Source organism: Musa acuminata, chromosome BXJ3-9 (genome assembly GCF_036884655.1).
Source record: "Musa acuminata AAA Group cultivar baxijiao chromosome BXJ3-9, Cavendish_Baxijiao_AAA, whole genome shotgun sequence".
In the NCBI taxonomy this organism is placed as follows: domain Eukaryota; kingdom Viridiplantae; phylum Streptophyta; class Magnoliopsida; order Zingiberales; family Musaceae; genus Musa; species Musa acuminata.
In genome coordinates, this window is record NC_088357.1 from 44,841,195 (window position 1) to 44,854,509 (window position 13,315).

Consider the following 13,315-nt stretch of genomic DNA (forward strand, 5'->3'; position numbering starts at 1 on the left):
GTGGTTTGTATCAGAAGTAAAACTTGCAGACACCTTTGTTTCATCCTACAGCATGTGGAAGAAAGCACATATCAAATGCCAGGAAACAAACCTCCACAGTATTCCTGCAGACAAACCAAAATGGAAGAATCTTTCATGAATCAACAGTTGGTGCCATGAATTCTGCATCTCCACCATCACTGGGTAGACCAAGAAATTAAAGCTCATCCATAAGAGGATGTAGAAGATACTAGATGGAATTGTGCAGTCATATATCACTTTTCTAATCAAACCATGACTGATCTAACAACAAAGAAAACTAGTTCATTTAACAGCAACAAGCCTATGATTGCTCAAATTGACCTATTAATTTGTCAGAAATGAATGTTAAATCTGCTTGGTCCAACATCCAATCAAACACCAAGTTTTTAGTCAGTGAGATTTTCTCCTTTTTTGAGTAATGGTTCCATCAATCATGGATGAATGAGTGTTGTTATTTACTGCCTATTAATGTGTTATTATTCATTCAAATGTGTACCAAGGGAGAAAAATATACTTCTAATTTGTAACTACGAGCAAATAAAGATTATAGTATATATATCTTCTCAATAACTAATTGACATCAATGTCGTTGTAGTATAGTGGTGAGTATTCCCGCCTGTCACGCGGGTGACCCGGGTTCGATCCCCGGCAACGGCGAGTAATTTTTTGTTTAAATTTATAAAATGGTATATTTGTTTGAAAAACCTTTTTGTTTAAATTTATAAAATAATGTATTTATAAAAAATATTCAATCTTAAAAATTATAAAATAGTGGATTTGTAAAATAGTAGTTAATATTTGAAAAATATAGTTATAGAAATACAAATTTTAACCAATACTATTTTGTACTTTTGATCAAGGTACCGGTGTATCGGGCGGTACACCAGGGCGTACCGAACGGTACACCAGGGCGTACCGAACGGTACACCAGGGGTGTACCTATATTGTAGCAATGTTACAGTGTAGTACTGTAGCACTGTAGTGGTACAGGGCGGTCCGTGTACCGAGTACCTGACGGACCAGTACGTACCACCCGATATGACCGGTATGTACCGCCCGGTACGATCGGTACGACAGACACTGCTTTTGATATGTATCAACCATTACTTCTCAGTAATAGTCTTAAAAAAAAAAGTATTGAAAGGAAAATAAAAGGGAAGAAAATAATAGCAGTAGCTGTTGTTGTAAGAGAGAAGGAAATTAAAGAATAAAGAGAAAGATTAACATTATTATAATTTTATTTAAGAATTTTGGATTTGGTCTCGCAAGGAGATTAAAGAAATCAAATAAACAAAACGAGAAGTACGAGATAGAAAATATTCAATGTCTATAGTTTTTTAAAATCATACAAAAAATTAAAATTAATGTAATGCACATGAAACCTATAATAATAATATATTTTTGGCCTTGCATTTTTAAATGACCAGTCTAAAAGGTAAATATGTGTAAAATACATCTTTTGGATGGACAACATGGCCATGTGACCAAGTAGACCTCATGTGGTGTAGGTGAATGGATGACCCAAAATAAGAAAGAAGACTTGTTAAAGGCTCATGAGAGAACCTCAATTTTAAATAACCAGTCTTGCATTTACTGCCTATTTCTGTGTTATATTTCATTCAAATGTGACTCGAGGGAGAAAAATATACTTCTAATTTGTAATTACGAGCAAAAAAAAATGGTTTATGTCTCCTTAATAAAAAATATTATATATATATATATAATATATTACATTTCACCAACGTCGTTGTAGTATAGTGGTGAGTATTCCCGCCTGTCACGCGGGTGACCCGGGTTCGATCCCCGGCAACGGCGAAAAAAGAATTTTGGTTTAAATTTATAAAATAGTGTATTTTTAAAAAACCTTTTTGTTTGCTATTGTTAGTGTAAACAATCTTAAGCCGTGGCCTCGATGCGGCTTGGTTCGGGTCCAAATGACGGGAGTCTCCCCTCGAGACTGCTGAGGTGGTCGATTACGGTGGTCCGATCGGGACGGGGTCGCCGTTTCCTCCGGACAAGAACTCCTTGCTGCGCGTCTAGTAGGGACCTTCGGCTTCGCACTTGCACAAAGGTCGGGTCAGGGAGCTCGGCCTGACCCCTCCGACCATCAAGTCAGTGGATGGTAAAGGGGGTTTGTTATCTATGTTGGTGTCCTCCTCCTCCCCTCTTCTCGTTTAGAATGCGAGAGTATTTATAGAGAAGCTTATTGTTTCCTGATGTGCCTGATAGAGAAGCTTATTGTTTCCTGATGTGCCTGCTTGCAGGGGACAGGTTCGTACTCCTGGTAGTGTCTGACACTAATGTTGGCATGGCGTGAAGGACCGAGCCTGAGCAGGATGTTTAATGTTTAATGTGCCTCGGTCGACGTTTCGATCCATTTGACCAAGTGGTGTCAGGTCAACCGAGGCGTCATCTGGGGGAACCGACGTCAACCCGAGTTGGCGTTAACAGGGGACAGGCTCGTACTCTTGGTAGTGTATGACACTGATGTTGGCGTGGCGTGAAGGACCGAGCTTGAGCAGGATGTTTAATGTGCCTCGGTCGATGTTCCAGTCCGTTTGACCAGGTGGTGTCAGGTCAACCGAGGCGTCATCTGGGGCAGCTGACGTCAACCCGAGTCTTATCATTATTATTACCCTCATCAACTATAAAATAGTGTATTTATAAAAAATATTCAATCTTAAAAAAATATAGCTAAAGAAATATAAATTTTAATCAGGATTTTTTTTCGTTTAAATTTATAAAATGGTTTATTTTTTGAAAAACTTTTTTGTTTAAATTTATAAAATAGCATATTTTAAAAAATCAGTTAATATTTGAAAAATAGAGTTAAAGAAATATAAATTTTAACCAAGATATTATTTTTGTACTTTTGATATGTATTAACCATTACTTCTAAATGTCCAGAAGATGCTACTACTACTAGTGATAGTCTTCAATAAAATAATATTGAAAAGAAAATAAAAAATAATAAAGAGAAAGATTAATATTAATATAACTTTATTTAAGAATTTTAGATTTGGTCTCGCGATGTGTCATTTTATAAAAGAGGAGATTAAAGAAATTGAATAAACAAAACGAGAAGCACGAGGTAGAAAATATTCAATGTCTATAGTTTTTAAAAATCATACAAAAAATTATAATTAATGTAATGCATATGAAAACTATAATAATAGTATATTTTTGGTCTTGCATGTTTAAATGACTAGTCTAAAAGGTAAATGTGAAAATACATGCTTTGAATGGACCACATGATCACGTGACCAAGAAGACCTCATGTGGTATAGGTGTTGGTCAACCATGAATGGATGACCCAAAATAACAAAGAAGACTTGTTAAAGACTCATGAGAGAACCTCATTCATTGAGCTTGATGTAGTAGAGCCATTCATCTCCATCAAAGGTCAAAGAGAGCCAACCTTATCTACTCACTCCCAAGCTATTCTCAATCTTAAAATTGATGGTGTCAACACTTCTTCTACCTCCCATGTTGATCTTTTTTGTTTTGATATAATTCTTAATATTATGTTGTCTAGAGATTTTTTCGACTCTAATACCATGAGATATTCATTTTAGCTATCGCTTAGTCTAAAATTGATGAGATTTGATTTACTAATTTATATTGATATTGTCTAATCATAAATCTCCGTAGAGTATATTTAACAATGAATTATTATAAAAATTGATGGACCTAACCTTTGTTGATTTACTAATTTATATTGTTCATCTTCCTTGAACTTTCCTCGGATAGAGCTTAATTCCTACTTAAATTTCAAGTGGTTGACACATTAATGTGTGATTAAATGGTTACTAAGTCTTTTTCTTCCTTGCACAATTTTCCAACATAAGCTAAGATTACTATATGACAGGTGTTTGTGTAAATAACTTTAAGCCATGGCCTCGGGGCCGACGCGGCTCAGTTCGGGTCCGGATGATGGGGGATCTCTCAAGGGGTTTCCTCGGGATTGTAGAGGTTGCCGGCTCGGGTCGGTTCGGTTGTGGAGGTGGGTCGCCGTTTCCTTCAGGAAGGGGCTCCTCGGCAATGCGTCCGGTGAGAGGTGCCTCGTCTTCATTCCTGCACACAGGTCGGGTCGGGATGCTCGACCTGACCCCTCCGATGATAAAGTTAGTCAGGGGTCGCAGGAGTTTTTCCCGTGTTTGTTGTCGTTTTTTCCCCCTTTTCCTCCTTCCCTTTCATTTAGAACGCAAGGGTATTTATAGGGGAGTTTAGTGTCACCTGACGTGCCTGCTCGCAGGGAGCACGATCGTACCTTCTAATGACGTCTGACATCACTGTTGGCGTGGCATGAAGAATCGAGCCTGAGTGGTCGTTAATGGGCCTCGGTTGGTGTTTCGACCCATGTCGGCCAGGCACTGTCAGCCCGACAGAGATGTGGGGCGTCAACTGATGTCACGCAAGTCTTATCGTAATTATCACCCTCATCATATTCCCCCCCCCAAAGGAAGCTATGCGTCGGTTGTTGTAAAGGGGGGTTCGAGGCATGGCTTCGGCTTTAAGAAATTATCCCAGTCGGGCGTCTTGCCTATTCGTTGCCAAAGGTGTGGGAATCGTGAAGTTTAGCAACTAAGAAGGGTTGGATGTGCAGCGGTGACCCCAGGTAGTGTGCGGCCGAGGAGCACGCTCAATAGAGCAGGCCGAGCAGAGGCTATGGTCTCGGGGAGCATGGAGCCGAGGAGCACGACGTAGGCAAGCAGGCCGCGCAGGTGTGGTATCGAGGAGCATGGAGCCGAGGAGCATGATGCAGGCGGGCTGGCCACGCAAGTGTGGTCTCGGAGAGTGCGTCGTGCAGGCCGCGCAGGTGTGGTCTTGGAGAGCATGGAGCCGAGGAGCACGACGCAAGCGGGCTGGTCGCGTAGGTGTGGTCTCGGGCAACATGCGGCCGAGGAGCACGACGCAAGCGGGCAGGCCGCGCAGGTGTGGTCTCGGGGAGCATAGAGCCGAGGAGCACGATGCAGGTGGGCTGGCCGCGCAGGTGTGGTCTCGGGGAGTATGGAGCCGAGGAGCACGACGCAGGCGGGTTGGCCACGCAGGTGTGGTCTCGGGCAACATACGGTTGAGGAGCACGACGCAGGCGGGCAGGCCGCGCAGGTGTGGTCTCGGGCAACACGCGGCCGAGGAGCACGACACAGGTGGGTAGGCCACGCAGGTGCGGTCTCGGGGAGCATGGAACCGAGGAGCACGACGTAGGCGGGTAGGTCGTGCAAGTGTGGTCTCGGGCAACACGCGGCCGAGGAGCACGACGTAGGCGGGCTGTGGCCGAGGGGTATGGCTCAGGCGGGCAGGCCGCGCAGGCGTGGTCTCGGGCAACATGCGGCCAAGGAACACGGCGCAGGCGGGCTGCGGCCGAGGCGTATAGCTCAAGTGGGCAAGCCGCGCAGGTGTGGTCTCGGGCAACATGTCGCCGAGGAGCACGGCGCAGGCAGGCTGGCCGCGCAGGCGTGGTCTCGAGCGACACGTAGCCGAGGAGCACGACGCAGGCGAGCTGCGGCCGAGGGGTATGGCTCATACGGGCAGGCCGTGCAGGCGTGGTCTCGGGCAACATGCGGCCGAGGAGCATGGCGCAAACGGGCTGCGGCTGAGGCGTATAGCTTAGGCGGGCAGGCCGCGCAGGCGTGGTCTCGGGCAACATGCCGCCGAGGAGCACGGCGCAGGCGAGCAAGCCGCGCAGAGGTGGACTCGGGCAGACTGCGACCGAGGGACACGGCTCAGGCGGGCAGGCTGCGCTGAGGTGGACTCGAGCAGTCTATGACCGAGCCGTGTAGATACAAAAGGGGGTTAGGCCGGAGTTAACCGCGAGCCAGGAGGCAGTCAGGTAGATATTGAGCCTTCGCTCGGAAGAGACTGAGGTAGGGCCTATATTCCTTTTACGAGGACTACATCGGATAGCCACCACGGGTGCTTGACTTCTTCTATGGAGCCCACTGCTAAAAGTCACTCCAAATCCTGGTTAGCCTACTGGAGCATATCTGGTACTGTGGTGGGGGGTCGCTCCACGAGGGACCAGAGGAATCTGGAAGGTCGCAGGCCTGTCATAAACGCCTACACTAACAAAGAGGGATGAGCGTCCGGCAACCCCCGGATTTGTGTCGTAAAGCGATTCACAAAATGAGAGAGGAGCTCGTCCTCCCTTTGGTTGAGTCCGAGGAGCAGTGCAACGGACGACTTTGGCTGGGCGTAGGCCAAGAAATTAAGCTCGAAGTCTTCAACGAGCTGATCAAAGGAGGTGATAGTCCCGGTCTTCAAGCCGCTATACCATGTGCGGGTCGACCCCCTCAGGGTGGTGGGAAACGCCCTGCACATCAAAGCATCAAAAGTTCCATATAGTGCCATCTGGGCATAGAAAGCGGCTACATGGTCCACTGGGTCGGTGGAGCCGTCGTAAGCGTCCAGGGAGGGGAGTCAGAAGTTCGAGGGGATTGTCTGATCCTATATCTCGGGTGTGAACGGAGACCCTTGGTGTGCGTCCTCCCCGAGCTCTCCCTTTGACCTACGAACCTCCTTCTCCACTTCGTCGAGCCACTGACTAACAAAGCGTAGCTGGGCTCGCAGGGAGTTCGTTGAATCCGAAGATAATGCCTCGGGTTCCGGGCGGCCGCTCGGGTTTTCCATCACTCGATCCCCGAGTGGGGCCGATCGGACCCGAGGCGAAGTAGGGAACTTCGGAAGTGGCGTGTGGGCCCGAACGGGCGGCTCCTATTGCCGTAGTGGTTGAATCGCAGGCGGGTGTGCCGGATGAGAAACGAGCGGGATAATGGTTTGCACCATACCCGTCAGAGCTCGGACTTGATGGGCGAGGTCCTGAAAGGCCTCGGACGACACGGGCGGCGGGTCGGCGGGGGCGCCGTCAGGTGGCGACAAGCCCGGGTCATTGAATATCCGCCAATAGCGCTCTGAGGTCATGGCGGGGCATTCGTCATGAAGATCTCCATGCGGGGGATGTTCCCGCGGAGCTCCGATCGGGTGTGACCCCTCAACCGCGAGCTCGTCTAAGCCTATTGGGCGATCCCCTGACATTTGGCCCTCCTTCTAGCGCAAAAATGTTTGTGTAAACAACTTTAAGCCATGGCCTCGGGGCCGACGCGGCTCGGTTCAGGTTCGGATGACGGGGGATCTCTCAGGATGGGGGGGGTTCCTCGGGACTGCAGAGGTTGCCGGCTCGGGTCGGTTCGGTCGTGGAGGTGGGTTGTCATTTCCTTTGGGAAGGGGCTCCTCGCCAATGTATCCGGTGAGAGGCGCCTCGTCTTCATTCCTGCACACAGGTCGGGTCGGGATGCTCGACCTGACCCCTCCGATGATCAAGTTAGTCAGGGGTCGCAGGAGTTTTTCCCGTGTTTGCTGTTGTTTTTCCCCCTTTTCCTCCTCCCCTTTCGTTTAGAACCCAAGGGTATTTATAGGGGAGTTTAGTGTCACCTGATGTGCCTACTCGCAGGGAGCAAGATCGTACCTTCTGATAACGTCTGACATCGCTGTTGGCGTGGCGTGAGGAATCGAGCCTGAGCGGTCGTTAATGGGCCTCGATTGGTGTTTCGGCCCGTGTCGGCCAGGCGCTGTCAACCCGACAGAGACGTGGGGCGTCAGTTGATGTCACGCAAGTTTTATCGTAATTATCACCCTCATCAACAGGCATGTTGACATAATCCAAAAGTCATTGTTAAATCTAATTGAAACTCTATATATAGGAAAGCTTGATCATGATCTCACAAGTGAAAGAAAAAAAAATTGATTTTTGGTCCAAACATGATCACATAAGAGAGTTTGACTTCATATCTTAAACTTTTGGATCAGGTAGTAATCCTCATCTGTGCATAGCCTCTTGTTTTTCTTATGTGCATAAAATAATCCATGTCTCTTTCCCTACAATTATATCATGAAGGAATGACTCCTTTCAGGAAGATTACATATCACAATAAACCAGATAGTAATTGACAGGGCTAGACTTTTAGTTCCCTTGCCATCATTCATATTATGAAGCAATGACTCTTTCCACTCTGTATATATAACAAAGGTCAATTGCAGCTCTTCTTAGGTCATAATGAACCAAATATTCAACCTTAATCCTGTTGATGACTGATCAGATGATGTTATGTCTGACTTGAGCAATTGCAGTAAACTTCCATTTAACTTCATGTAAATGGAGCAAAATTATAATACTCCAATTTAGCATCATATATCCTATTTTAGTACTACATCGGATGTGCGAAAAGAGCAAAAATCGATTTATACTAGTCACTTTAGCAATGGAAGACTTTAATCGGTTTACGTTAGTCGCTTGAGCTTAATTATTTTGCATAAATGATTCAAATTTATTAAGTTAATATATTAATTGTTTCGAATGATATTAGAGTAAATGCAAGCCTTAGTAGTGACTGAATATAGAAGCAGCAATTTTTTTCTTCTATAGATAACATCAGAAACATAAATTTCAAAATCTTCATGCATATTTCAATAGAATTTTCCAACCCTGTTTTCTTAAGGACCTCTCTCAGTCAAGATTGGTTCTTGAATTCTTGTATGAAGTTTCCAAGATCTACACTCTGATGCTTCTATGAATCTTCTTCTTGATGACTGATGATCAGGTCATGATTTATCCACCATCAATTTTGTATAAAATGGCCAACTTGACCTTATCAACCCCAATCTAGTCTATTAGATATTCCAAACTGCAGCCTCCTCCTTTGATGCAAGATGGTTGAATGACAGAGACACACCAACCAACCTGAAAGTTAATTATTGAATCATGATTCTGATCTTTATGTTCAAAGGTATAAATCATACATGAGATCCACTCATTCATACATCACTAATAGTTTCCAATCAATCATTTTCTATGCACACATTTCAGCAGTCGACACAATTGCTCATGGAAGCAATGAAGTCACTGCTTGTCTAAATTCAAATTCCTACACTGGATAAGCTCAGTTGCAGTATAACAATGCGCATTGACCATCGATTGAAACCTTCATCTTATTCCTGCGGGCAGATCTTTGTCAGCATTCTCTTAAGAAAGACTATGTGCAGATGCAGCTTTGTTTTTGCATCAGAACTCACAATAAAGAACATGGTATTAGAAGATCAATCAGCTTTATACAATAATGCATGTTACTGCACAAGTCCAGTCATCTGCAGTTGACTTTTCTCTGGCGATTTTTCTCTCTGGTCATCTGTCTTCTTATGCTGAGACTTGCACTGCAGAAGCATTTGCAGTGTTCATCTGTGACCGACCAGCCATGGCGCAGCACAGGTGGAGCTTATTCTCTGTTGTCATCCACCTTTCATTTGCAGCGATGGTGATTCCTCTGGTGAGCTCGCTCTCCTTCAACTTCCCTAGTTTCAGAGAGGACGACCAATCATTCCATGAAGAGGCCGATGCATCCTTCAATGGCACGGTGATCAATCTTACGCGGTACCCCATGCAGTATGCCACCGGCAGAGTGGTGTACAACGAGCCGCTCCTCCTGTGGGATGCCGACACAAGAAATCTGACTGATTTCACCACTAATTTCTCCTTCATCATCGATTCCGTCAATCAGTCGTCGTACGCCGACGGCCTGGCTTTCTTCCTGTCGCCTTATGGTTCCACCTTTCCTACCTATTCGAGGGGTGCCTTCCTCGGCCTCTACAGCAACAGCTCCATGGACAATACGACCGTCAAGACGGTGGCGGTGGAGTTCGATACCTTCTCTAATGATTGGGATCCGAAGGGAGATCATCTTGGAATCGATGTCAACTCGATCATATCAAACAAGACGGTGCCGTGGAACAGCCGTGTCAGGGATGGCAGACGGGCAAATGCATGGGTGAACTACGACGCCACCACCTTCAATTTGAGTGCCTTTGTAACCTACGGAGAAGATCGGCTCTCCAATGGCAGTACCAGCCTATCCCTCACCGTTGATCTGCGAGATTTCCTGCCGGAGAGGGTAGCAGTTGGCTTCTCGGCCACCACCGGCAACTTGACTGAGACGCACACCCTTCTCTCTTGGTCTTTCACCTCAACCATGCAATCCCCTGAAGAAAACAGAGGTAACAAGAAGCTGGTTGGAATTGTGGTCGCTGCTGTTGTCGGAGTTGTTGTCGTGCTTGGTGGCTTACTCTGGTTCTTGTTATGGAGGAAGAAGGCCACTGCTAGGACCGTGAGAAACCAAGGTGGCACTGGAAGCGTTGTGGGAGCCGAAGATGGTGTGGACAGTGATGACACGATTGATGATGAGTTCGAGAAAGAAGGGAGGCCGAAGAGAATTCCTTACCAGGAGCTGGTCCACACGACGAGGAACTTCTCCGAGGAGGGGAAGCTTGGCGAAGGAGGATTCGGGTCGGTCTACAAAGGCAATCTGGATGGTCTCGACGTTGCCATCAAAAGGATCTCCAAAGATTCGAAGCAGGGAAGGAAGGAGTACGTCTCCGAGGTCAAGATCATCAACCGGCTGCGCCACCGTAACCTGGTGCGCCTGATCGGTTGGTGCCACGCCCGCGGCGAGTTCCTGCTCGTCTACGAGTTCATGCCCAACGGGAACCTCAACTCCCATCTCTACAGGTCCGAGAACCCCCTCGGGTGGCCGGCGCGGCACAAGATCGCGTTGGGCTTGGCCTCCGCCCTTTTCTACCTCCACGAGGAGTGCGAGCCGTACGTGGTTCACCGCGACGTGAAGCCCAGCAACGTCATGCTCGACTCCGCGTTCAACGCCAAGCTCGGCGACTTCGGCCTCGCCAGGCTCGTCGACCATGACTGCGGCCTTCGGACCACGAACCTGGCAGGCACGTTGCCGTACATGGCTCCCGAGTACCTCCACAACGGCACGGCTAGCAAAGAATCCGATGTCTACAGCTTCGGAATCGTCGCGCTGGAGATCGCGTGTGGGAGAAGGCCGATGGAGGCAATGTTACTTGCCGCATGGGTGTGGGAGCTCCATGGAAGGGGAGCAGTCCTTGAAGCAGCTGACAAGAGGCTCAACGGCAACTTCACGGAGGCGCAAATGGAGCGGTTGATGGTGGTAGGATTATGGTGTGCCCATCCCGACCAGACTCTCCGGCCGTCGATCAAGCAGGCCATCAACGTGCTCAACTCCGAGGCGCCATTGCCGAAGCTTCCTCCGAGGCGGCCCAGGCCGGTCTACCGCCACCCTTCCGACGACATGGCCGCCCCTGCAACTTCGTCCAACTTTGTGACTGCAACATATTCCTCCGCAGGTGCAGCTTCAGCTTCAGCTTCAGCTTCATCTTCTGCAAGTGCAGCTTCTTCTTCTTCCGATGTGATACCACCGACTGCTCCGAACTCTACAAATTCTCTCAACATTAGCATCTCTCCGACTTCGACGTATCAGAAGATTCACGAACGGATGCTGCACAAAGTTGACGTGTAACATGCTTCATTGGTAGTAATGAAGTTCTTCCATTGTAGTAATGTTATCTGCACACACTTCAACCAAATTTTGCCTTTGATTCTTTTAGGCGCATCTGATGAAAAGAGAATACTGTGATGCTCTGCTTTATTTGGGACTTTAATTTATCGGTTGAAAAAGGATAAATAAATTAATGAAAAATGATACTGATGAATCAACATACATAAGAACAATAAAAATTTCTATCAAGAACTCCTCAAGAAAAACAGAGCAAGCCAAGTGCTCCTCTTTCTATAAATAATTCTATGGCTAAAACCCCATCATCTTTTATCTTCCCAAGATTTATTAGAATAATTTCTGGAGTCCTTTTCATGAATTTAAAATGAATTTTCTTGATTGTTAGTACATTTGAGATTCATGACTTGGCACAAGAAAAACAAGCTGCACTCCACTTGGTTTCTTAAGATGTGTGTTGACAAAGATGTGGCTACAGGGCTCTTTCAAGAGTTGGATAAGCATAAGATTCTTTTGCTTATGATAGTGAGTATTCTTTGAGCTAAAGGCTTCGATCGATTTAATGATCACTGCACATTAGTTAGATTGCTGGAATTTGAATTCAGACAAGTCGCTGACTTCATTGCTTTCACGAGCAACTGCGTTGACTCGCAAAAACCTTATACTTGTTGAGGCCATTCAGCAGCTCTGCTGCTGTCGACCACTATTCACGCTTCTCCCTGATGAATTCTCACTGTCTTCAACAGAAGAAGAAGCTGTTAGCTTCGATCTTTGTTGACCTCTCAGCCATGATCATGGTCAAGTCAAGGATCCTCCTTGGTCTCTTGTTCGTGTCGATTCTTGTCTCCTTGGCCACTGCTCTCTCCTTCGACTTCTCTGCCTTTGATCAATCCAGGATCATGCATATTTGAACGACGGCGTACAACTCACAAGGAATCAGCTCACTGGTAGCATCAAGTATAGCGTGGGCAGAGCAGTGGGATGCAGAAACCAGAAAGTTGGCTGATTTCGCCTCTCATTTCACCTTCGTCATCGACGTTCTGGATAAACCTTCGTCCGGCGATGGCATGGCCTTCTTCTTATCGCCATATAATTCCAGCTTCCCTACTGTTGATGTAAACAACTTTTGTGCCGGGCTGAATGGCGGGGATCTTTGCTCAGGGCTGCCGGAATGACCGGCCGCACGGACCGAACCACGCCCAGGATCGTCGGGATGCTCAGGGGAAGGCGCCTTCTCCTTGCGTCCCGGGGAAATCGCCTCGTCTCCTTACCTGCACACGGGTCGGGTCGGAAGCTCGGCCCAACCCCTCCGACGATCAAGTTAGACGATGTGGAGTGGAGTTCGTTCTTATGTTGGTCTTTTTCCCCCCTTCTTCCCGTTTAGAATGCGAGGGTATTTATAGGGAAGCTTACTATTTCCTGATGTGTCCGCTTGCAGGAGCAGGATCGTACCTCTGATGGCGTCTGATATTGCCGTCGGCGTGCGTGAAGAACCGGACTGCCGCAGGGCATGGGCGTGCCTCGGTCGTCGTTCTCCTCTGCCTCGGCCAAGTATGTTGGGTCAGACGACGACGAAGTCGTTGTCTGGGAGCGGGTGACGTCAGCGCACATCGCGTCGGCATTATTGCCCTCTTTGGGCAGAGTGTCGTCTAGGCGTGGTTGACGTTGTAGCGTGTCATGTCTCCATTTATTATCCCCATCATATTCCTTCCCCGAAGGAAGTCATGCCGTAAATGGGGGGGTCCGAGGCATGGCTTCATCTTTGAAGGGTCGGGTGTGTGGCGGTGAACCCGGGTAGCGTGTGGCCGAGGGGTGGATCCAGTGGAGCAGACCGAGCGGGGGCCATGGTCTCGGGGAGCACGGGGCCGAGGAGCATGACGCAGGCGAGCGGGCCGCGCAGACGTGTCTCGGGGAACATG

General features: G+C 47.5%; 1 protein-coding gene and 2 non-coding genes across 3 annotated transcripts; all 3 read left to right on the forward strand.

Annotated features, from left to right (window-relative positions):
• Positions 1-606: 606 nt before the first annotated feature.
• On the forward strand, positions 607-678 carry TRNAD-GUC (transfer RNA aspartic acid (anticodon GUC)). Its single transcript has one exon. It is a non-coding gene; the product is annotated as a tRNA-Asp (tRNA).
• Positions 679-1,764: 1,086 nt separating this feature from the next.
• TRNAD-GUC (transfer RNA aspartic acid (anticodon GUC)) lies at positions 1,765-1,836 on the forward strand. The gene has a single exon. It is a non-coding gene; the product is annotated as a tRNA-Asp (tRNA).
• Positions 1,837-9,161: 7,325 nt separating this feature from the next.
• LOC135648696 (L-type lectin-domain containing receptor kinase IX.1-like) lies at positions 9,162-11,495 on the forward strand. Its single transcript, XM_065166590.1, has one exon. The coding sequence runs from the start codon at positions 9,270-9,272 to the stop codon at positions 11,400-11,402; it is 2,133 nt and encodes a 710-aa protein (XP_065022662.1). The 5' UTR covers positions 9,162-9,269; the 3' UTR covers positions 11,403-11,495.
• The last annotated feature ends 1,820 nt before the right edge of the window (positions 11,496-13,315 follow it).

Bases quoted from the DNA above. Each gene is read 5' to 3' on its own strand.
- LOC135648696 (XM_065166590.1), top strand. From the start codon at position 9,270: ATGGCGCAGCACAGGTGGAGCTTATTCTCTGTTGTCATCCACCTTTCA.